The sequence below is a fragment of the Perissodus microlepis genome, chromosome 10 (assembly GCF_051167445.1).
Source record: "Perissodus microlepis isolate ML-2025 ecotype Zambia chromosome 10, ASM5116744v1, whole genome shotgun sequence".
NCBI lineage: Eukaryota > Metazoa > Chordata > Actinopteri > Cichliformes > Cichlidae > Perissodus > Perissodus microlepis.
The window spans coordinates 30,022,890-30,049,401 of NC_140470.1; the positions used below are offsets into that span (position 1 = coordinate 30,022,890).

General features: G+C 37.8%; 1 protein-coding gene across 1 annotated transcript in view; it reads right to left on the reverse strand.

Moving 5' to 3' along the window:
• Positions 1-714: 714 nt before the first annotated feature.
• Positions 715-26,512, reverse strand: part of LOC146379646 (polypeptide N-acetylgalactosaminyltransferase 10-like) — an 87,503-nt gene continuing 61,705 nt past the window's right edge. The window contains exons 6-14 of the mRNA XM_084940958.1: positions 24,623-24,806; positions 17,473-17,590; positions 9,251-9,358; positions 6,925-7,146; positions 5,794-5,910; positions 4,173-4,322; positions 3,495-3,729; positions 2,379-2,594; positions 715-2,294 (exon numbers count right to left, since the gene is read on the reverse strand). Coding sequence (XP_084797084.1) covers positions 3,565-3,729; positions 4,173-4,322; positions 5,794-5,910; positions 6,925-7,146; positions 9,251-9,358; positions 17,473-17,590; positions 24,623-24,806 — 1,064 coding nt within the window. The 3' untranslated portion in view covers positions 715-2,294; positions 2,379-2,594; positions 3,495-3,564. The remainder of the gene's footprint in view (positions 2,295-2,378; positions 2,595-3,494; positions 3,730-4,172; positions 4,323-5,793; positions 5,911-6,924; positions 7,147-9,250; positions 9,359-17,472; positions 17,591-24,622; positions 24,807-26,512) is intronic.

Below are 26,512 nucleotides of genomic sequence, written 5' to 3' on the forward strand. Positions count from 1 at the left end.
GTTTGCAGACATATACAGGTGCTGAGTCAAGGATCTGCCTGATCATAGGTTATCCATAGGTTGCCTGTTACTCTAGAGTAGCCAGGAACATATTCTCTCTGTTAAAAAATGACTAGTTTCCCACACAGATTGGGTATATCAATGGTATGATTGTTCCTTTCAGTCATATAATTTGTGCAACAATGTTTGCATATTATTTTGGGACACATTTGAATTTGTCCAACAGGTTGAACACAGTGCTTAGTTTTGAGTTGATTTTTTTCTTCTGTTCATTGTGTTTTTATTCAGTTACATGAATGGATTTCTGTTGTTTGTTCTGCCTGTTTTGCATACCATTTATTGGCACCACTGACTGATACGCATTTTATTGACGCACATATTCTGCCTGCAGGCCTGTCTTCTAAAAATGACACTCTTATACAACTATACAATTTTCTCATCTCTGCATGCAATTTCTCATGTGTCACATTTGCAAGTAAATTAGTAATCAGCATATATGTTTTGCATTTCTTTCTTCTCTAAAATGTCATGTTTTTCTGCAGCTGATGGTGGAGACAACTCATCACCATGATAGTTGAGAAAATGGAAGTGAAGCTTCTAACTTAGCCACTGTTGTGATATGATCTATTTCAACCTGAACTATGTGAAATTAAACTGGTGGAAACAGCAAAAGATTTTTTTAAAAGCAGTGCAAAACTGAAACCTTTGCTCCAATAAGTTTTAAAAATAGTTTAGTAAGAAAGACAACTTAACTATGTATAGCACGTATTAAAACCATTTCACAGCTTTATACACAACAAAAACACGCTGATAAACTATAAAAAGAGCAGAGGGTAATAAAACTTACAGTAGAATCATGCGATACACAAGTGCAAAGTCAGTAATAAAATACTGTGTACTTAAGAAAAAAATATTTAAAAAAATAATTAACAATATTTCTTAAAGCTAACTATGTAGCATGCTTCAGTTCGGCTGGTCATTCCACAACTGCAGAGTCCCTTTTAGTCTCCAAGCATGAGGTGAAAACAGTCAGCAGGTCCTTGCATGAGGATCCCAGGCTGTGCACCAGAGTCCTGAAATCCTGAGATTTTGAATCCAGTTTGCAAGAGTTTCCTAGATGAAGTTAGTTATTACTATCGACTAAAAATAGCATATTTTTTGATGATAGAGATCTGAAGAGATTTGAGCTCCTGGAAAAAAAATCTATGCAAGAATGTGGACATCATGCACACTCCATGCAGAGAGGTACAAACCCCAAATCTTTTGCTGTAAACCACTGTGCTGCCAATTCTGGACCTCTCTGACCGAATGATCTGTAGATGTGTTTATGAAAAAATGGCCGCCCCTCCCTGAGCCTGGTTCTGCCGGAGGTTTCTTCCTGTTAAAAGGGAGTTTTTCCTTCCCACTGTCACCAAAGTGCTTGCTCATAGGGGGTCATTTGATTGTTGGGTTTTTCTCTGTATGTATTATTGTAGGGTTGACCTTACAATATAAAGCGCCTTGAGGCGACTGTTGTTGTGATTTGGCGCTATATAAATAAAATTTAATTGAATTGAATTAAAAGAGTGCACACTGGTTTCTTGCATTTTGTTTAGAAATCAACAATAAAATGATAATGAAACTTTTGGGAGACAGGGCTGTACCCTGAGAATTCCTTTAGCTGTTATTGAATTGCCAACACATGCAAACAAGCAAAGTGCAACTTCACTCATGTTTTCTGTAAATGGCATAAATATCTGTTGGTTTACAACTGTTAACCAGTACACATGAGAAAACTGCTTAACTTTGCCTCAGTAGTAGTTTAGCATAGCAGAACATTTAATGAAAATATAATTTTAAAAAAGAAGTTTTTACCTGTAATTTACCAGACAACACAAAATACATTTTGAAATGATGTTCACGTAATATTTAGTTGGTTTATAACATTATACAAAAAAGTTCACTTTAAAGTCTTTGTGCCTTCGAAAAAAGTATATTTTTAGTAAATCTACACACTGTGCAGGATTTTGTCCCTCCTCATTTTCTCAAGTTGTGCCTTTAAAGAACTTGGTGCCATGAGTAAAAAGATGGCATTGACAAAAATATATAAATAAATGAAATAAAAATTGGATAGCTCATCCATTAAATCCAGCAGTATCGGCAGTAGTATCAGTATTTTTACCGCAGTCAAATGAAGTTTTTTCCTTGCAAGTTTTTCCCTCATACATTTTTGAGGTCCAAGTCTTCCATCTTTAAAAGCTCCACATTTTCAGGGTTTCCACAAGGCAGTCAGGTCTCACCATTGTTCTCCCATCCTGACGATAAACAGAATCAAAATATTATCAAAATCACATATTTTATAATAGGCATTTTAAAATGAACTGTGTCTTTGCACTCACTGAGCGTTTCGGGTGCTGGTGCTCAGGCAAGCATGTCCTTCTTTTATCTCCTTTCCCATGACAAGCTTGCGCTTCATGATTGGATTCTGGATGTCACTGCTTGTGGTCCCACCAGCTCTTCAGCTCTCAGGGACTGCACTAGATCACTGTACCACAGGGTATGTCTGGAAAGCTGCGTCTTATTCACTTGTAGCTTTCATTCATACCTTGACAACACTGAAACAAAGGGAAGATATACAGGTTCCATAAATTCTGAGACCATTATAGCTCTATTTAACAGGCTTACTGGGTAATCCTTAAGGAAGTTAAAAACAAAACAAACTAGCAAAACATTAATGATAATTGTAATGGTGGTATCGTGTCTAGTTTCTTCACCGTTGTTAAATATTATTGAAGTTGCATCAGTAAATGTTCATCACATTGGGCGAAATGAAATATAAATATTTTTAAAGGAGTAAACTTCTTTAAAATCAATCATAGGATTAACAAACTGCAGACAACAAAGTCAAAAGTCACGATTTTTACTTTTAGTGTGAACGGCCATGATTTTGGGTTTGCTTCGCACACTTTACAGTTTAACCGTGAAGTTTTGGCAAATGTTTGCAGGCAGATCAGCATCTTCCATGCAAAGTACATAAAACACCAGCATTATGCTAGAGAACAAAGCAACAGTGAAGAGATTTTCGGTACAGCACCGTATCTTTTTGCAACCAATTTCACCTAGTGAATGCCAGCAACCACTTGCAAACTGGTTGGGGAACACACAGGTTCCTTACTGACTGATGGTTGCCCAGGTGCTGCAAGGTCTGTGTGACCAGGGCTTTATGATATAAGAGCATGTTTTCCTTCTGTAGTGAGCCTTGACCCTGTTGCCTTACACCGGTTATGCTGGCTGCAAACATAACTACTGGAAGCAACACATACAACTCTGTATGGTGTTTTATGTTTATCAGCCAGGCAAGGACCACTTTTAACATAAAAGTATACTCTAAAATGCTCTACCAATAATTTCATGAGTCTTCAGGCCACTACAGTAACAGTGTGAGAAATTAAAAAGCAAAGTAATTTGTCCATTTCAAAACAAAATCAAACATCTCTTCCCTCAGAAAGACTCACTTGAACAAAGATGACCTTTGAGTCATGATCGTTCTTTTTGGAAGACGTGTCATCTCACTGTTCAGTAAGCTCAGTTGGTGCCCTGGTTGAAGTGCTCCAGCACAGTGGCGTTGGTTCTTTCAAACAACCACAGCTGGCTGAGAGAGGCAGGGTCACACGTGTTCATGAAGACTCGCCGCTCACTCGGACTGCTATCAATACAGCTGTTACTGACGGGATGATACAGACTCTTATCCTGGAGGAAAGATAAACATATACATATTATACAAGAAGCTAACTTCTTCACAGGACATTTATTTCCTTCTTTATACAAAGAGAAAAATCTAATATTCTGTGATTAATACACATTTTAAAGCCTTATACTCCACAACGATTAAACCTATTTCTCAAACTTGTTGGTGTTCTATATGGCATATGTACGTATTACTACCGGCAGGATGTTACACTTTGCTCCTGCAAAATTTAAAGTGTCTATCGACCTTTTACCAGGCACACACTGAAATACTTGATATTTCATTTTTTTATTTTTTTTTATTTTTACTTTGGTGACTTTTTAAAAAATATAAAACCTTCCTAAGGCCAGGACAGTTGGAGAGCATTGAATAGGATGAATTAGTAAATACACTAATTTTCTACAAGCAGTGAACTCTAGAATTTCTCTATTTCTGTTCATCATACCTTTCTGTACCGCCAAAGCTGGTTTCCCTTCATGCCGTGGCAGTCATACAGGGTGACCGGGCTGCTGTGGGAGACGGCATCAAAGCACAGCTTCCTTGTATGCATGGGGTCACCCACCCGGATATCCTCCCTCCAGCCAAATGTTAACACCTGCAGGGAGCACATCTGAACTGTAACAACATCTGACTGTCCTTCCTTTGTCTACGTAAAATTTCTACCTTTTTTTCTGTCAGATTGATTTTCTTGTTGAAATTGGGGTTATTATGGTAGTGTTGCAGTGTTACATGGTGTAGAGATAGTAAAGCCGATAAAATAAGCATTTTGGATTTATTTGATTTATACAATAGTTTCTCCACATCAGTGTTCAATCAATCTAGCCCAAATAGTTGGAGTTTACATTTACACTCAGGTCCATAAGTTTGTGGATGATGATACATTTTTTAGTAGTAATGCTGTACAAAACCACAGCAGACTTAATCAATTAAGATATACAGTACACATATGAATCACTTCCTTTTGTCACTAAAGTTTTTACTGTCTCACCAATTAAGAGTTCATTTCCTATGATCTGTTACCAAATCCAAGTTCAACATTTGGAATCAAATCCAGTTTTTATTTTTATTGAACTTTTGATATTAAAAGAAAAATGTTTTGTCATCCTAAAACATATGGACTGCACCCTATGACCATACAAGCTGCAAAATTTTATGGATGTGATAACTGTACACATTTGGTCACCACATTCTAATTAGAAGTTTTGAAAAAACAAGCTGTTTTTCCACAGGTAAGCATATCACTTTGCAAAAGTTAGAATGAGGTAACTCATTCTCACTCACTTACTCACTATGTGTTAACAGACCTCTCTGCATTGAATCATATCTGTTATTAACCTCTGTCTCTCTTCCACGGCATGTCTTTTATCCTGTCTTCCTTCTCTCACCCCAACCGGTCACAGCAGATGGCCCCGCCCCTCCCTGAGCCTGGTTCTAACGGAGGTTTCTTCCTGTTAAAAGGGAGTTTTTCCTTCCCACTGTCGCCAAAGTGCTTGCTCATAGGGAGTCATATGATTGTTGGGTTTTTCTCTGTATCTATGAAGCGCCTTGAGGCGACTTTTGTCGTGATTTGGCGCTATATAAATAAAATTGAATTGAATTGAATTAATAGTACTATTAAAATGTATCTCAATTAAGTGATTAGACTTAATTTTGTACAATTATAGGATATAAAAGACAGGGCCAAATATAATTCAAATATAACAATTTAAATAATGGGACAAATGATCCTTCTTTTGACACCGACGTCTTTTCTCCACCTGTTAATTTTCTTTTTTATTTGCTGTTTGTTTAATTTAGCCCAATTATGGTTTGGCTAAAAATGAATAGCATGACATTAAAAAGGTCCACTTTCTGTCTGTCTGTTTAGTTTGTTTTTCCTCCTTAATATACCTTGTTGGTAAAAACACACTTTCATTAACATGCTACTAAAGTAAGAAAACAAATGAAAATAATTTACCTGAAAAAAACAGCTTGTTAACAACCCATCATGTTGCTAGCACATCATCTCAGAGGTTTTAGGATATGAACTGAAAACCCAATAAGCTCATTTAAGAGGGTGCCCTTACCTGTCCGTGACTCCACCCCACCTCACCACGGCCTTTCACACAGTTCTCCAAGCGGATGGGGCTCCCTGACACAAAGTGTTTGACCTCCATACACATTCCACTGCCCACATTCTGTATCTGAAAAGCACATATACAACTATGATAAACTGACATAAACCAGAAACCCATAAACATGCTGAGATTACAATACACAGTATAATCTCCGCTCTTAGTCCTACACAAGTAAATCCATACACTGACTGTAGTCAGCAGATTGATTTTCAGTTTTATCTTTTTTCTTAAGTTCTTTTTTGTGCACTTCACATGTAAAGGCTTGGAGGCATTTTTTGCCTTCCAGGAGTGTAACTAGGCACCGATAGGAGTTGCAGCTTGTTGGAATAGAGGTCAAAAATACTAAAAAATAGTGTGTTATTACAAACGTGTTTCATCACTGCTTCTTGTCTTTTTATACCACTGAGAATTCTTTAGCGAGTACCTTTATACCTTTTTAACAATTCTCATCAGTCATCTATTTTTCGTAAATCAAAAAACCCTGAAAACATTACAAGTTGAAACCAGTAGAAACGATTTTCCTGCCTTAAGCCAGTTTTTCGTGAACTTGTTACACTCACATAATACATTCATGATGAAATTTTACAGTGAAATTATAGATTTTTGTTAAGTCTTTGGTAAAACTTTGGTAATCTGTTCCTAAAAGAAATTATTTTTGGCTTTGGCTGATCATAGGATAGGGTAACTAGAGTTGTTCATATTTCCAACAGCTTTACTTCTGTGGCTTCAGTTTGGGTACATTGAGAGCAGAATCTGAATATTGTGAATACACTAATTTTTCTTTCCATGAAATGAGTTAGCAAAAGAGCCCTAAGGCATGAAACATGATTCCCAGACAACAAACAGGGAACTAGAAGATGATGATATTTTCAAAAGAAAGCTGGAAAAATACTTTTACCTTTTCATTAAGCAGAGTTAACTTTCATACATTTTGTAATAATTTTCATCTTGATTTGATATAATTACTCATCTTGCTTGTGTTTTTCATTTATTTTTTAGTTTGTGTCTCTATGCATATATCTATTTATTTAATTTCTCTACATATATGAAAGCAGTTTCATGAACTAATCCAGCTCTTACCTCTCCCCAAGCAGCAGCAGGAGGTTCTACTGGTGGATAGTGTTTGGGAAGATCCCAGGCCACTTCATTCATAAACCACTTAAAGCTTTTACAGTTTAATCGGGTCCTCAGCTCTTTCTGCGCTGTCATGTCACCTGCAGACAGGTGCCGATACTCAGGTCGACGCTGGTACACATACTCTGCGTATTCGTCCATCCAAACTTCTGCTACACGTTTTAGATTCTGAAATCAAGTTAAAAAGAGTTTTTTAACTTCTTTAAAATAATTCTTTAAAATAGTTTTTTGTTAGCAGACAATTCAAATTTCATACAATAGGAACCTCTAACACATTATCAATAATGGGAATCATAAAAAAGGTTTAAGGGTCCACTTATGAGTAATGCAAACTTCTTCAATATGTTGTGGCTTTATACTTTAATGCAGCGGTCCCCAACCCCCGGGCCTCGGACCGGTACCGGTCCGTGAGTCGTTTGGTACCGGGCCGCGAGAGTTGAGGCTCAGGTGTGAAATGTATGCTTTTCATGGTTTTTATCGGTTTTCAGCGTTATTTTGTTATCGTTTTTATCGTTAACTCGGTTTTCCTGGGTCTTTTCACGTGTGTTATCTTCTTTTTTTCGGTACTGGTACTAGTTTTATTTTGTTGTATTTATCTGCGACACCTTAAAGGCCGGTCCGTGAAAATATTGTCGGGCATAAACCGGTCCGTGGCGCAAAAAAGGTTGGGGACCGCTGCTTTAATGCATCAACTATGTGTTGTGTCAATGGATTCTGCAGCTGTCTGTGTTTCCACCTGCAAACAAGTACCCTAGTATAGGTCCTTTAGTTCCTGACAGTGAGACCATTTATATGGAGAGCTGCCATGGACTGGTGTGAACTATGTTTACCTAGTATGCTGGGGTTTTTTTTTACTGTATATTTGTCTCTAGGAATCTGCCAAGACAACGGCATTTTATTGTTGCCGTTTTTGACCATTGTATTTGAGCTACATATATTGAAATTGACCTATAGAGTGCTCTCTTTGATTCAGCTTTGATTGAAATGATACCTCAACAAACGGGAAAAAAAGAACTATCCGCTTTTATGTAAAGGGTCAGGTGATTCAGGGACATCAACATTTCAATGAAGCTAAGTTAGAGACTGTTCCTCAGAAAAACAAAACAAAGCCAGTTACTTTCAGTTACACAATGAGCTATACCGAGCCATGTTTCAGGCTGAGAGCAGAGGCATACATAATGAATGGTGTTTGGCTACACCTCAGATGATTAAGCACTTTTAGACAATTTCCAATTCTGTGTAGGTGCTGAAAAAAAAACAAAACAAAAGAACTTAAGCTCATTCTTCACAGTAGCACCTGGAAAGGCTATAAGTTGTAGATAGTGGATACCCTGCATATTGCTGCCTCTTGCCTGGTGGTCTTTTATGAGTGAATGCTGAGCAGACTGTAAAGTACACTGAGATGAAAGTAGTGTACTTAGCAGAGGATGCAGAAAATACAAACCCTGCACCACTCTGTGTGTGCATGCAAATGTATAGCATGTGTGTTTACATGCAGGCTTAATGTATGTTTCTGTTTACTTGTTTAATTGAGCTCAATTAGCTAAAGGTTCATTTAAAGGGTAGCTGATGCATGCAGCTTCACTGCTCAGTGGACTTCAGAGGCACAGAAGTTGCTACTGTGTGTGTGTGTGTGTGTGTTTGTACTTTTATGAATACACACTTACACATACACATATCTACTAAAAACATCCCATCTTCCATATAACGTCATAATTAGCAGAGATCCAAAAATCATGTTTCTGTATTGCTTTTAAACCCTGAGTGTGAATACAACAAAACACTAGTTTGTCAAAAGTCTGTTTACCTAAATGTTTACTCTTGTTTGAAGCATGCTGGTTGACAGTTAATCATTCATTCCTTATTAAAAATCTTACTGGCAACAATAAGAATTTTTTTAAAGGGTAGGGGGTGGTGAGTGTGAGCAAGCATGTGATGGATGCACCATAATCCAGATTGAATACTCCTTCTAGTACTTCTTAGGATATTATAGTATAGCATTATACTATCATATACTACTGTAATTCAGTAAAATCAGAATTATTAGTCTTTTAAAAAATGAAAAAAGGAGCTCCTGGAATGGAAAAAAGATTTTCTTTAATTGATCAGGCTTTTTATCTCATTGACTAGTTCTCTACTAGTTTAAAGAATACAATAAATTGTTGCCCTATGACTTAAATGTATCAGAAGTAATGTTAGAGCCTGTGTATTTTGCTTTTATAGTATGCAGAAAATCCATCACTGATCCACTGCACATAGTGAGAAGAATTACCTTTGCCAAGCTTATCCCACCAGGGACTTTGTAGGGGACATACTTCCTATAGATGTGTCCTACCCTGGAGCAAGGGATGTCCTCCATCCGACCACCACACATCCACAGCTTCAGAGACACAAAGAGAGGGAAAGAACGCTTTCATCTGATGAATCTTTATGGTGTTTCGAAGCTTTGTCCATCAAAGAGATGCACAAAGGTAAAGCAAGGTGAGGGAAGGAGATGACGACAGAGATGAGCAGAAGACTGATGGCTGAGCAGAAGGAGGAATAAGGTACAGTGATTCGAAGAGGCTTATAAATCCTGGGAGACCAACAGGAGAGAGAAGATGTAATAAAGATGAGAGGACAGCAGAGGAGGCAGGGGGCACAAAAACAAATTATGCCAAGATGGTGACCTGACTTCACCTAAGAAGGAGGACCAGATGAGAAAAAGTCTTTCTGATAAATCACTGATACAATGCTTATGTTACGACACTATTAAAATATTATTGGTATTCAAAAAACACAACTGATTTACTAAAACTTCTGCCGTTTTATAGGAAAACAACGTTTTTGCTACTTTTTTAATAGCTTTTGAAGTACCTTTGTCTGAAGTGTTGTCTGAAGCAAAAACAAAGCATCATTGCTTCTTTTTCTTTTTAGCTGTCTATCTGACATAACAGAGACATTCAACAGTGTGTCTTCATTTTAATCCTCCAGCAATAACAAAGGCAACTGATGATTTGCTTACTTGGCTTTCAATGAGGAAAACAGACCATGAGAAGAAAGGGAGGCTATGAAAGGGGCGAGAAATAAAAGACTTAAAGACAGCAGGCAGGATGGAAAATGGGTTTTGTTATAGCAAAACTAAATGAATAGAAATGAGAAGCTCATTTGAAACATAAGTAAATACTATCAACAAAAGTTTGAAGACAGCCAAAGAGAGAGGCAGAGAGAAAGAGTGGTTTGGTGCTGCTGGTCCTGCAGAAAAGTCTGTTAATATGAGACTAAACAGGCTAAACGTGGGAAAAGTTTGACAACTTAGACATGAGCGAAGGAAAAGAACATGTTTTATACATCACATCTAGTTATACAGACATACATTTCAATAGTTTGCGTTTTTTAAATCGTTGAAGGATCGCGGCAAACCCTTTGAATGAACTGAGCCGATCTCTAACTGTAAACCTATTACTACACAGCAGTTCATATGTAGATGTGATAGCAACACAAAGAATTTTTTTCTGTAGTTTCCTGAGATGTGTGGCTCAGTGACTCCCACCCTGCAGAGATGATAACATTGAAACTATAGAGGAACGTAGAGCAGATTGCATCTCAAATGCTGAAGACTGAAATATCAGCTAGTTGTCCTTCCAAGTCATCAAGTGCTGTCAATTCATCAAACCCACTGGCATCTCAAAGATATGCACAGTGTCCTTTGGCACTGAGTTATGGTATTACTCAGACATGTCTCAGTAGCAACATGTCACATATGGATGCTTCTAAAGAATCTCTTGCTGTTACATTTAAATGAACTATTTAATGGCTTTTTTCAAAGTTAATGTTAATGCTGCTAAGGTGTTTATGTAATAAACAAAAAGCTGATCTTTTCTTAAACCTAGCCAGCAACTTATGGGGAAGTGAAAACTAAACTTTTAAGCAAATCAAAATAAAACAGAGCAAAAACAGAATTACCTTTGCTGGTGGATCAAAGCACCATGTGCAAATCTGAGATTCTGCCAGATGTTTTTATTGTTGCACAGCTTTTCATATGGCCTGGTCTAGAACCAAAATCAATAAGCTAGCATACACAAACTTTAGATTATGTGAGGAAAAACATTTTTCAAAATGTGGATTTTGAAGTGGCCTCACTCTCACCTTATGATTTTTGCTGAGTTTTTTATTTTTTGTCCTGTCTACATCCCCTCACCCACAACTGGTCACAGCAGATGGCTGCCCCTCCCTGAGCCTGCTGGTGATTTCTTCCTGTCAAAGGGGAGCTTTTCCTTCCCACTGTCGCCACATGCTTGCTCATTGGGGATTGTCTGACTCTGAGGTTTGCAGCTGAATTACTGTACGGTCTTTACCTTGCAAAAACTGCCTTGAGGCAACTGTTCTTGTGATTTGGTGCCATACAAATACAATTTAAGTGAATTTACAGGAGGCAATGAAAAATAGAAGCAGGTAATTGAATCCCAAATGTTCAAGGAATGTTTAGTGTTTAACTTCAAACAAGTTTGATAATAAAATATTATTATTCAAGGATTTTTAGTGATTAAAATACATTAAAAATATTTTTGGTTTCCAATGGATGAATCATTTTCCATGGGCTGCTCTATGAGATTTTTAGCAGTACCTGCATAACAATACTTTTTTTTCTTCTAGCAGTTTTAATATTGCTTTTGCAATACAAGTAGATGAAATACCTATCCTGTAGGAACTGCCATAAAGACATGAATCTATTTGTGTTGGGTTTTAACTTTATGAGACACTAATGTGTGCCAGTGAATTATTGATATACTTTGAATTATTCTGACAGTCTAAAAATATTAAACTGACAATCTGGTTGGCAACAAAAGGTAAATATTTCAGGTTCTGAAAGCAATTAACATAAACCTTGGCACACATGCCTTGAAAGTTATATTTTGCTTTTCATTATGAAGAAGTTCATTAAACATTAACATGTTTAATTGTTTTGCCAACTGCCGTTTCCAAGGGCAGGAATTAACAGTCAAGCTCAAGCCAAAACATAAAACCTACTCTGGCTCTCTATGTCAGGTTCAAATTTTAACCTCCTAAGAACCGAACTCTTCCATGGCATGCATTTTTAATTTCTCTTTGATATTTGGGCTGATTGGGACCCGATAAATGTAAAAATAAAGAATTTCCAGATTTTTCTTTTTTCCTAATTTTTGTTTCTAAGAAAAATGAGCCACATATGAGGATATTCATATAAAATTTAGATAGAACGGTAGCAGTATAATGTCCTTGTAAGTGGATACCAGGCCCTTGTAGAGCAAAATTGATTGTTTTGGTCTAAATAACCCAAAATGTGATGTCCACATATGTGAATGCCAGGTCCTAGGAGGTTAAACACATTCGGAGCTCAAATTTTAATTAAACTTGCAGACTAAGCTTACAGACATTAAAGCAATAAGACAAAACCACTGACTATCTAGAAATCTACAAAGAAAAAGAGCTATCAGGCCAGTTAATGTTCCTCTATAGCTGCTCGACTTTCATTAATGAGGCGTGTAAGATCGTCACATGAAAATGTGTTTCATGGTCCAAGTAACATTAAGCTCATATATCGTCCAGGCATGAAGTTCTCATGACCCTGTGCTGTTATCACTGTCACTCTAGTACAGCTAGAGTCTCTCTGCTCACATGAGTGTTCACAGCTCAGTTCAAGAAAAGAAACTACAGAACCACTGAATTCACTCCAAATGCATAAATAAAATATGTTGCTGCAAGAAAAAAAATCCAGCACTGACTTAAAGTGCAACAAGAACTTGAGCTGTCTGTACTCCTGTCCAAGAATAAATAAAACATGAATGCATACAGTTTGATTTTCTTCTGTGTTTCAGTGGCCTGGTCATGTGTTTTGCTTCCACTGCATGAATAATAATGATCTAACAAAATGCTCGCAGCACTAAATCTAAAGTCAGTATACAATAGCATCAATTGCATTTTAATGCTCTGGGACTAGAACAACAATCTGAACGGACTGACCTTGTGTGGTTTTTTTTGTTTGTGTGTGTGTGTGTGTGTGTGTGTGTCAGTGTTTTCTTTCAACAGGATGTTTTATGAGATGCCTTATGAGTCTGGCGTGACACCTGGACTAGATTTACACTGGATGGCATTACCTTGGCATGCTGAGGAACCTCGGAATCATCTTTGACTGAGATTTGTCCTTTCACTCACACAGCTTCTTTGTTTTTTAGGGTTTTTTTTAAACCTGCACAGCGTTATAAAAATGAGAGCATTCCGTCTCAGGGTAATGCTGAAAAACTAGTCCAAGCATTTGTTACTACTGTAATCTACTTGCCCTAAACACACTCTGAAATGCCTTCACTTGATCCAAAACACTGCAGCAAGAGTCTTAAGAAGACCTAGAAAGAGAGCTATTTCCCCAACAGAAGCTTCTTGTCAAAACCAGAATCAAGTTAAATCTGCCCAATCTTATCCTGAAAACCTCACAGTGAGCAGACAAAACAGAACATCAGCTTTTGACATTATTCTTCAACCAACTAGAGGCTGGACCAGGGTCACCTGAACTATTACTTTGTAGGCCTACTATAGATTGCTACAGGGCATCCTGAGCACTTCTCCATCCCTTCCTTTCTCTTACTCTCCATCCATTAGCTGTATGTTTTCTCTGTTCCAAAGTTTGAGTTTTGTCCTGTTTATCATTTTATTTCTATCTATCACTACATGTTTCCCCAAAGGGATGAGTTATATTTCTGTCTATATTATAGATCTCATCCCTTGAGTTGACTTTTATTGTGATTTTCTGAAATCACAAGTAAATTTAATTGACCAAAGACCAATATAAAAAAAATCTATAATAAGCAGGAAGGGGAAAAATCCACATCAAACACGATATTTAAGAGCAAATACATATTATTTGATGATGTTGCCGTGGAAACAAGAACCAGAAAGCCAATGTACTTTTTATTCTTTCAATAAGATGATTTTATCACAGGCAAGGGTAGAAAAGTTAGTCTGTAGCTGTCTATGTCCATCCAGTGCTAAATCCATAAATATGAAATAACATTCTTTAAACTTTTTTTTTTCAATTTATGTTTTTAGAAAAGTTTTACCCTGCCAACTGTTTGGAAGTTGGCAAATGTTTTCTTTGAACTAATACCCTTTTTCTGGCTCCATCCATGGAGGTTTAATTATTTCTGCCTCCAGAGCAGCTCTGTCTCCAAATGTTTGCATAAATGAAGCTCGTCCGAAGCAATATAAAGACTCCGCAGTCGGTTTTATGCCTGCACTGTCCCTCTCACCCTCCCTGTGAGGTCACATTGCTTCTGCTCTTTGGGCCTTTATGTTCTGACATTATCTTGGTGTGTGAGCTGGAAATGCTTGGTGTTCCCACACCGCTGTCACCAGGATGGAGCTTTAGATTAACTGTACCACTGAGTAAAGTAATTGTGTTTCACATGCAAGCAGGGCCCGGCTGTCTGTGGGAGCAGCAGTTTGGTTGTAAGGATTAGTATGAGAGCCTGTTAATCTTCTCACCTCAGGAGACTGGCTGTCTGCACTATATCAGCTAATGGGGATCTTAATAAAAAGGAAACCAAATTGAATATCTGAGCATATAAAGTAGACTTAAGAGGCACAGCAAGGCGTGCGCTAATAGGAAAAATTAATAGTGATAATCTTGACCAAAATAATAACCTTGGTAAAGGGTATTATCTTAATGATTACTTAAGTTAGACAGAAAACTGTATTAAAACATAAAAGCTGTTCTCACCAGGCTCAGCCCTGGGCCATTGATGGCATTAGTCTAGGCCTATCATTTGTTTCACATGCCCAGCTTCTAATCCTCACCTTTTGTTCAGACCTAAAGACACTCAACTGCAGTACAATCCATCATATTATAGTTTTAAAAATGGATTATACTTTTGCATCATGACCTATGGGTATCCAGGTATAGGTGACCTTGGTTTTTGGAATTAATCAGTCATTCAGAAACCGATTTTATTTCCACCCAGACATCCGTACATCAGTTTTCCTCTTCTTCATCTTCTTATTTTGTATAGTGTTGTCATTTATGGTAAGCATTGGGCAAGTTCCTTCACTTATATTCACAACTTTATATACCTACAGTGACTTCACCCATTGGTTTCTGGAAATTTAGTCCACACACAAAACAACAAAAACAACAAACAACAAAAACAAATGAGCGCACTGCTATAATCTAATTCTAACCAGTAAACCTTAAGTTGAAAGATAAAGCCAGCACAGAAGCGCTAAAAAATCATTGTCTGACATGGCCATTTACAGCTGGCTCCAAAAACAGGTAAGTCTCCCCATTTCAGACTCCCAAGGTACTACACCCAACTCAATCAAGATTAAAAAAGCATGTTTACAGCCTGGTACACACAATGTTGAGGATTTTGTAGATGCTTTCGCCTTTCATAGAAACTATGCAGTGGCTTAGTGTTATTTTTAAAAAATTATGGGCATATAAACAGCACAAAAAGGAAGGAAATATGTGTTTGGTAATTTTGACTCACACGACAACATTGGCGACTTGTGACAAATGCTGACAAAAGCAATCTGTGACCAGCATGAGGATGAAGTGCCAAGCTGTTGTGGCTGTGAATGTTTCTTCCAGATGCTACTGAGTGAATACATAAATGAAAACATTTGTAAATTGCCAGTATGTCTTGTTTCTTAAGAGTTCAATAATCCAATCCAGTAAATGACACCCAACAGGAGTCAATAGAATCTTTGATTTGAAGTTTTTCATGGGTGCAACCCACATATTCAAAGCTGCTTCTCAACCCACAAATGCAATTTTCCAAATGAGGTACCATTTAAGGATAATTAGACTGGCGTTAATCAACCAAACACATATGTCCTTACTTTTGTGCTAAGCTTAGTCAGATGCAGATGTAGTTGAAAGCATAATATATAGTGTATCTATAGACTATATGTTTTATTAGTTATATTTTTATAATTAAATTGATAAAAATGTGAATGAAAACATGAACAAAATCAAGAGGTCCAGTTCAGTGATTGGTTTACACATTCAATTAACAAGGAAGAGAAAACTGATTTGATCCCAGGAGGAGACACAAATACCTTTGGGGTTGCATCAAGATGGGATAAATCAAAAAAGCTACCCGCTGTGGTGATCCCTTGTGTCTAAAGGGGCAGCCGAAAGTAGTTCTCTTTCACTTGAGTGGCTCAATTTACCGTGGTCTGAACTTACTGTGATACTAAATGAAGCTTATGCGTAAATTCACTAAGGAAGATCCCTAATCAGTCATCTGCCTGCTTTCCTGGCTGTCAAGCTGCTTTCTGTTCATTACATCACTACCACTTTCCCACGCTGTCAATCTCAACACAGTCATCATTACTTTAGTCCAATCATCTCCTTGCCCTTGAGCCAATCAGGCTCTGCGTGTGTTCATTTCTTTCTCCCTTTCAAACTCTCATTCATGCAACCCATCTCCACCTCACAAGCACCTCAGTCAGAGCTCCGCCCAAGCCTCAGTCTTCATCTTCACCACCACCACCACCACCATCGTAAATCCTGTAACTGCTGGGATTTTGTTCTGCTATGCCGTGTCTAATTGAGTCTAATCGCCAAATACGTAAATTTCTATATCTCATGTTCAGTTATTCCAAGTGATTTTTGCTCATGAAAATAAGCTCACTTTGCTTCTGTTTCCAAAACAACCAAGTTGGCAGTGATACACAGCTAAATGAAAGCCTCCAAACATAGGACACATCTTTTATAGGCTACAGTCTGTGCTTTGCACCAACTCATCGGCCCCAGTGACCATACTTCTAATAATGCAAACTTTAAGCTTTAATAATAATAATAATAATGGCTGGACTGGTGTAGTGATTCACTGAGCTGGTGTGAGAAACATACTGATGTTATAAATGTCTGTACAACTATTTGTTCTATCTGATTCTGAGAAACACAAAGGGATTTTCTGTGTTTCTGTCTTCTTCTACTATAAATCTGATCACAGAAATGTTTGGTGAGAAGAGAAGAACACTCCCGTGGACATCTTCCTACCACCTCCACCACCCCCCTCTGTCAACAGCGTTGACGCTAAAGTAGACATAAAAGTAAATAGGCATTACGAGTGTTTTCAGTGCTGTCTGAGCTTGTTAAGATGTGTCTGAAGCGTGTTTAAAAGAGTTAAAAGGAAACATTAGAAATACACTCTCAGCTTGACTCCCAAAGCCAGAACAAAAACAACTCCCTTGGTCCTTTTGAAAAAAAAAAAGTTTAGTACTTTATAGATTTGCTGGAGGGCAATGAAAGGGTTATAACATTGTCTGGGAACACCTTTAATTTCCAGGCAATCTTTTATTTAATTTTTTTTTTTTTTGAACTGATGTAATCATGAAAGGCTAAAACTATGGCAGAGTGGCTCCATACAGAACCATTAACAAACAGGTTACAGGCAAGAATATAATCTGGCTTCACATCCTCAATTTAATGTCAAAAACATAATATAATGGATAATATTATCTATACATATTTACCTTAAAGGAGATCTCATACTGCTCTCCTCCCCAGATCTCCAGACCAGTGTCGTATCCTCCCAGCTCCCAGAACCATTTTCTATCCACAGCAAACAGTCCACCTGCCATCACTGGTGACCTAAAAGACCCAATGTAACACAAACAGTCACTGCTTGCGTTGCATTTCGTGAACAGCTTTTACTTAAAACCCTCACTTATCCATAAAGAGTAGAAGCATCACAGTAATATCAATCCTGCCAAGGACAACATCTAAACAGAAAAATCTAACAGCCCTACCTTTTGTGTGAGTTGAAGTGTGGATTTATTCAAAAGGACAAACATGTTATCAACAGTGCATATAAATACAGCGCTACTTCAGACCCGTTTCATGAATAATGTGCAGGTTAGTATGGTACTTAAGGTCAGTTAGGGCAGCTTTGTTGATTAAAATGACATGGTTAAAAGACGTGTATTACACATGTCAATGCTCTATTTAATAGTAACAGCCACAGAGAGTCACATACCCTTATACTGGAACAATTATTGCATATTTACTGTACCTACGAGCAATGTTCCCTCTAATATTTCATGTGTCTGAGCAAACACACCCTTGGACCACTGTGAGCAACATTAGACGTGTGCACTGTGGTCACGCCAGCATCGAATCCATCCAAGTTACATGGTTTATTAAAATAATAAAATTACAGCATTTACATTTATGTTAGACTACTTTTAATTAACTGCTTTAGCCCACTTACAATGAAAATTTAAAAAAAAATCTTGTTCATGACCTGTGTAGTATGGTAACACTATTGGAAGTAAAAATAACTTGAACTCCAATTTTGAAAACACAACTTTATTTATTTTTTTTATAAAGCTCTGACTTGTATTATGAGTCTGTGGTCTGGGAGAGAGTCCTGTAACTCTGTCTGCAAAATACAGTAAATATTGACCAATGTTGGGCAATTAATTATATAGTTACTTCTTTAAAAAAGTAACTGAGTTATGCAAACAGCAGCTGTTTACCTAAAAATGCAGCCAAGGTGTTTTTTTTTTAAATAAACATTTCAAACAATTTACAGAACAATCAGCTGTTCTGCATCAAGTCTGATGCCACACAAATTATTTGTGCCACTCCAAAAAATAATTTCTGTCCACTATGAGATAAAGGAGAACAACAGCCTGATACCTGCAGGCCTGACAGCAGGAGATGTATCACTGCTGTAACACCTGTAACATTCAGCAGTCGCCTCATTGTTCTGACACACACAACAAAACTATTGACTACACTACACACTAACTACACAAGATTTGCGCTAAACGTCACAAATCTCTCACATCTCAAAACACCGCCGTCACTCCTAAAACTTCCCCCTTTCCTAAACAACTAAATGCCATGTTGCCATATCATTTTTTGATTGGTCGACATGGTACATTTTTCGACCAATAGGAAAGGGTTGGGGGGTTTTTTTGGTTTTGTTTGTTCTCACAGTGGAGAGTGCTTTCGAGCATTTTCCTTATTTTTACCGAGCAGCCAGTCAATTACTGACTAACACTGCAAAACAGAATTATTAAAGTTTTCATTTTAATTTCAATTCAGGTTAGATTTTTTTTTGTGTGCACAACGCAGATTTTCTGTGCGCAGAGACCGTGCCAGCAGTGCGCAATTGCGCACACGCGCAGCTTAGAGGGAACATTGCCTACAAGTCCAGGTATGGTTATAAAACATACAGGTTGAAAAGGAATACATCCATAAACCTTCTCAGTGCCTAGCAGGTCCATATTCAACATCCTCTATGTATTACATCCACTATCCCTCCTCTGCACATGTCCAGACCAACTCAGCTTCACCTCACTAACGTTGTCTCCAAAGTTCACAACCAGAGCTCTTGCTCTGATAAACCCGTTTCTATTCCTGTCCTAACCCCAACCCACTCCCAACAAAAATCTACCAGCTCCATCTTTAACTGTTACAAAATAACACTTTTTAAAAAATGAAACTACATGCTTTGGAAGAAAAAAAAAAGAGTTGATTGTATAGGAAAACATGCATCCTTCTAATATGAATAAAGTTCAGCATCTAACTTGATAGTGAATTAAATCTGCAATGGACAGGTAAAGGAAATTTAACATGCTTGAATGTGGCATTAAACGTTTTCTTGTGGAGTCTAGAGAAGGTTTTCAACCAGCCTGACTCCCTCCTTCACCCTTCAGGCCACCCTTAGAGCAAAATCTACAGCTGCTTTTCTTGCAGTGGTGTTGGTATGTAGTATTCATGGGAATCATGAACTCTGACATTTACACAATATTTTTTAATGCAAAACTAAGCAACCTAGTCAACAAATTATACACCGGAAATGGAACTGTTAGAAGTATAATGGCTCGAAGCTCACCATCCACCTGCTAACAGAATATAAGGAGAAAATGACAGTCTTGAAACAGCTCCCCCAGTGCTTGGACCAAAATCACATAAAGTCTGTTTTTGTGGCCTTGAAGAAAAAAAAAATCTAAGCTGGTCATTGCTTTCAATGGTATATGCCTTTTGGAAGCAAAAATAAAAATGAGTGAGAATATTCAGAGGAATACAGACAGTAAGTCAGAGTGCATGTATTCCAAGTGGCACCCATTTCTCACCAGATAATGAAGATGCTCTGCACAGTACAAAACCAATTAACCCACTATAGCACTGTGGCTTCTGTCTGCTGTGTCAAGATCTGTGCTGCTAAGCACGAGACTTGTTAGCTGTTATGTGGCTGCTGTACATGATTGTTGCTGCTGCACACCTGAGGCACAAAAACTGGGGCAGCAGGTACGCACACAAACACAAGAGTACGTCAGATTTCTTGTGAAGAACTTCACCAACTAGATCCGATCTTTAACCCCCAACTTTCCACTCAACGCCTGACCCCAAATGGTGCAGCACTAAATCAATCAAACACTGAAGCGCATCATTCTCATCTTTCTATCCCCCAAACGAGATGCGGTCCACTTCACTGCAGAAATATCACAGCACACACACTCGCGGGTACACGCAGGTTGTCATAGCTACAAGCTTTTTATCAGGTGGAAATCAGAGGGGAGTGAGCCAGCAGGTAGTCTGCTCTTGCCAAAGTCGTCCCTGAGGAGGATCAATTAAAGGCAAACAGTGCAGCTACTGTACTGTCAGCGGTGAGAAACACTCTAGGGCTTCTCACGCCTCGTGAGCAGTGAGCACAGATATGAGTCCCTTGGTGATAACAGCCAGGTTTCTGCAGTTTTCCCTCTTCAAGGGTGAAAATAATTAAATGAATGAATAAGCAGTGATTACAGAAATCTCTGTACTCCTCTCCAACACTGTTTAATGTCTTTAACACATCATAATTACTCTGGGCACACTGTGTCGGGTTTGCCTCTAACACTCGTGCAGCTTGTTTACGGTCCTTCATTTTTAAAATTAAAATAAAAACCATTTGGCGTGATGAAAACATTTATGCTTCCTGTGCCCTCTGTGGGGCACGCTACCCTAAATTAGCACTCACAGCTCCACAATGCACACACATGATAAACGAATGCCTAAGTGCAGTGTAATAAAATTAACAGATTTTCCAATTTACTTTCTCAATGACAGCAATATTAAACGAAATACTGAAAACTTGGTGGTTTACTCGGTCCATCCCTGCTTTGGCCAGCACATCAAGGTCACTTGATGCTTCCTATAGAACACTGGTATGCCTCTTGGGTCTCTAAATTCCCCTTTTGTTGTTTTAATCACATAAACCTATCAGCATAAGAATATTTTGCCTGGAAACTGTCCCTGCACAATCACTTTTTTGTCCTGGGACATTTGTTGTCTATTGCAATGCTGTCAACCCTCTCTTGTCATGTTAGTTTCAGGCCAAAACAATCAACTAGATTTTTAAATTGCTGTTTTGTCATGTTTTACTTTGTCAGAGGTTTCTTCCTATTAAATGGGTGTTTTTCCTCCCCGTGTTCACCAAGTGTTACAGCAAGGTGGGCCAATGTGTTTGAGGAGCGGATCCAAAAGCATACGTATGGAAGACAAAAAAGGGTAACAAAAGGTGAGCCGTTTATTTAGGCTGGTAGTAAAATCTAGAAATCAAATGGACAATGGTGAACTAAGGCAAAGACCAAAAGCTAAACTAAACTGGAAAAACCTAGAGCTAAACATGAATCTGAACAGGGGCATACCAAGAGCACAAACATGAACTTGAGCAGGAGCATGAAGACACAAGAAAGCCAGAGGGATACAGGGGACTTAAATACACAGGAGGGTAATGAGGGAAGTGAAAACACCCGGGGACAAATGAGCCGGAATGCCAGAGATGAAGTACGACTAAACGCACTAAACATGGAACACCAGACTCTTCACAATAAAACAGGAACAAGAAAGGGACGTAGACAAGACAACACGAGCTTGGCAACACGGAACACGCAGACATGAGACACATGTCAGACTGCACGGAAAACAGAAAAGACACATAAACAAGGAGACAGAGAAGAAACATAACTACACCAAAACTTAACTAAACACTAAATAGAATAATAACACAAGAACTTCACAATGTAACCACCAAAAATACAAAATAAACTCAAAATGCTGAGTCGCGGACCCAGCCTCCCACACTAAGTGTTTGGTCAAGCGGAAATTGTTTGGATTCTCTCTGCATTACTTTATATTTGACCTTTAAACAGCCTCGAGTCTCACAGACTTACATATCATGATTTATCATATCACAGATGATATGATATGATGATACTTTTTAGCCCAATACATAACCAGTCTTCTACACACTGACTATATTAGAGGGATTAATAAAAAAGGTGTTTTACACAGTTATTCACACAGTGTTTTACGCCTACATCAATCAAGATTTAAGAGATTCTGTTTGATCCGACAGGGCAAGAAGGAAAAACAACTCAAATTACACAACACTGCCTGAAAAAAAAAGTGTTGCTCCAAACCATTGGTCTAAATCTACATCAATGTAAATATGAGCACAGTCAGTGTGGAAAAATGTGGGGGTAAGGACTTAATTACAGCTGAGACAAAGTGAAGCAAAGGAGCTGAGACGGAGTTACCAGTCTAATTTCAGCTTCTGTCTTAATTAAGAAAGCTCATCTTGTGGTAAAAAACTTCAGCATTTTGTCGTGTCACAATTATCCTCAGAAACACATCTTTCTTTCTCACACTGTCACATTTGGACACATTGGCAACATACAGCAGGGGAAACCAGTGGATTTTTTTTTTTGCTTCAGTCATAAAAGCAGAATTACCAAAAAGCTGCTGCATGCCAACCAGTCAAATTGCATTTTACATGCATGTCTGTGCATGTGTGTAACATGTTACATTTAACATCTAAAACGGTATTTTGTGAGGTCACAATGACCTTGACTTTTTGACATTTAAGCAGAGTTATTCTAATGGTTATTAGTTATCCTTCTAGTTCATCTAATCACTTCATTCTTGTGTCCAAGTGAAACTTTGAGCCAAACTTGCAGAAGCTCCCTCAAGGACTTCCTGAGAAGGGGACAGACAAGTGAAGAACATAACGCCTCAAAAATTGTTTCCTGTTGTTGTTAAAGTGTCCCAAACCTACAAAACACAGATTATACATATTCATAAGGGAAAAACATCACAAATGGGCATCTGGCACCTGTCTCTAGATGTTCTCACTTGTGAAGCGCTGTTCTATAACAGTGTGATCGTACATAAGAGAACCACTAAGCATACGGTTCAGTTCATCTGTTGCTATATTCTGTATAGTTAGATGAGCACTGCAGTGCACCAGTGAAGTGGCTTCTTGGGAGGGTTTGACTTCCAGTGCAGCATCTGATGTGTGAGAGCATGGATTTTGGGAACAGAAATGTAAAAGACAAAAATGTCTGTACATCATTACTAAATACAGAAGGGAAAAGGTGTTGTCAATATTTAAAGAGAGCCAATTGGATAAATGATGGATGAATATGAAGATGTTTTTTCACCTCTCATGTGAAAGGTTTTAGTTCTACAAGCTGATGGAGGTTCTCAGGCATCGTAGCTCTATCTACTTAATATTCAAACCTCTATTTTAGCTATTTTAGAACTACAATGACTGGATGACTCAGAACCCCACACAGACACCTCAAGCATATAAAATACATAAAAAGACTGCGTTAGGCCACCTCTAGAGGTGGAGAGACTGTTCATCAGCATGGCTAAATACACGGACCAGTTTTAGTTAAAGCAAAAACAAAAGTGGAATCAATTTACATTCTACAGTGTTAAAAATGTATACAAAATTATACAAATGTTTTTAACTACAAAAATGAATGTGTTCATAGTTAGGAGTAGTTTGCATTACAGAACTTTGATGTAATTTGTGTTACTTTCATATTCTGCATAAACCGGCTTATCTGATAAACTTAGCCTTGTGGTAAGGTAGCATAATTTAGCAAAGAGCTAGTAGGCCAAAGTACTCCTTGTTAAAAATATTTTACTGTAATCAATACTTATGTTCAAGCAGACAAAAAAATAAGAGCTGATCTCCACTTTAAAAGACATCCAATATATATGCCTGATTCTGCCATTCTTTTTAAAAATCCAACAGTAACATTACTGGAGTAGGAGTGAATGCATCTTACGTAACTGTTTGAACTACAATATTTTGAAAATGAAAATTGTAAACAAATCAAACAAAAGTCATCTTCTTAATGGAAGTATCAACATCCTTATCAATATAGCAAAAATAGTATCAATTTGGTGATGGGAGGCATCCTGCTAAAAATATTATAATTTCTATAAAGACATTCACTCCCCATATCATGTCTACTTTCTGTCTGGGCAGCCCATTGAATGTGTGATTCTGACAACTCACTTACACCAGAGTAGGGAAAAAATAAGCCTCACAAACCAACATCATCTTTACTCACAAGACAAAGTACGACATACGCCTTTATTAGAAAGAGACTTTCAACAGCTCAGCCTGGATAATGAGAAGATTATGCTCAATAAAAGCATTTTAGAGGAGTGGACTTCAATTACTGTCATTTTATCATTCATCATTTAGGTCATTTAAATAAAATCCTTCAAAATCTAAATGCATATTTAAATGAAATAGGCATGCCGTGGATGGAAAGCTTTAAGTCACTGATTAGATTTAAAGTGCACTACTTTTAAACTTGCATTACTCACTCAAAGGGTTCACTGGGGTCATCCCTCTGCATCTCTGGAGGGATTGGAATCCGTTTGTAGTACATTTCCCAGTCAAACGCCCCTCGCATGGCGTCCCCTGCCTGCGTGTCATAGCCAAAGTTGTCGTGGTCGATGACGTCGATCATTGGACATACAATAGCCTTCCTGTTCTGGGCAATTCGATCTGTGAGATGCACATAGAGAGCCATTTGAATAATGTGAGTTAAATAAAAAAAAAAAAATAAGACAAGTTATGTGTTTGTTTGCTGTATGTGTGTACTTTATGTATGTGCTTGTTGGCTTGTGTACAATGCCCCTTTTCTACTGTGCTTTTGACACACGTCAGACTCAAATCGACAGTCATTAATGAGAGATGCCTGTTTGTTGATGGAGGTCACTCAGTGGAAAAGGCCTGACAAGGGATTCACGATTGATGAAATGCTGTCTCCTGTCCTATCCACTGCGTCCTTAAGATAAATTCCTTTTTTACATTTTCATTCAGGCTTACAAATTTAATTTAAAGCTGATGCGCCAGTTTCTGCTCTAATAGTATATTTACAGTAAAGTTTTAACATGATAAGTAAATAAGAGTAACATCTCTTGAAGTTAAAGTTCTGTGTAGCGTGCTGGCAAACCGCAAGGAACAGCACAAAAGTTGTGATATGGACAATAATATATGAAACTCAGTCTTGGTTAACCCTTGTTTTGTTTGGTCCTCTGTTTGTGTTATCATATTTAGTTTTTGTTTAGAGATTCATCCTTTGGTCATAACCTCTCTATCCCCTTTTTCTCTCCTTTGTTTGTATCTAAACTCACCGGCTACTTTACTGGCTTGGACCTCCCTTTGCTTTCACAACCATCTTAATTCTTCACAGCATAGTAGTAGAGTGAATTTTGAACACTGTTATGCTCAAGTAACCAATCTGAGATGATTTGAGCTTTGTGACATGGTGTGTTATCTTGCTGGAAGGAGCCAGCAGAAGATGAGTACAATGTGTTCATAAAGGGATAGAAAATAATCAGCAACAATATTCAGGTAAGGTGCATCACTTATCAGAGTAGGTGATATTTTTCCAGTCCTGATATCCAGTTTGGATGAGCCCATGTGGAGCCCACATTGTTCACATTGTGGACTGTAGCCTCTGTTTCCTGTTCTTGGCTGAGAGGAAGGGTGCCTGGTGCAGTCTTCTGCTGCTGTAGCCCATTTCAAGGTTTGACACATCGTGCATTAAGAGATGCATGTATTATTGTAGGGTCTACCTTACAATATACAGTGCCTTAAGGTTTGTTGTTGTGAGTTGGCGCTGCATAAATAAAACTGAATTGAACAGAATAGAATAGAGATGCTTTTCTGCATACCCTGGTATGTTCCCTATAGACAATAGTGAATCCTCAGCTTGTCTGACATCAACAACCACGCCAAGTCACTTAGATTAACTTTCTTTTCAATTCTGATGCTCGGTTTGAACTTCAGCAGGTCTTCTTGTCCATGTCTACGTGGCTAATGCACAGAGTTGCTGCCATATGAGTGTGAGTGTATGTTTTCTTCCTTTTACTGACTTCCACATAACATTTACATTTGGATACAGCTGCCAAGATTCTTGGCAACAGCACTCCATAAGTTAAGGTCTTTGATGATCCAGAAGGGGATAGGAAAATTGTCCACCATAGATGTAGTTTTTAAAAATGCAGCTTTATACCTGAATTTGAATTTTTTACAGCAAACAATATAACTTTATATTTGGATTCAACAATTATTAAAATCCAAAAAATATTTATAGTTTCCGCTTCTCTTTCAGATGAAAAATCATGTATCATATCAATATTTGTATTCATAATTGCCAATTCAAAGTAATGATACTGCTGCACCTAATGCAAACCTGCAGTGCA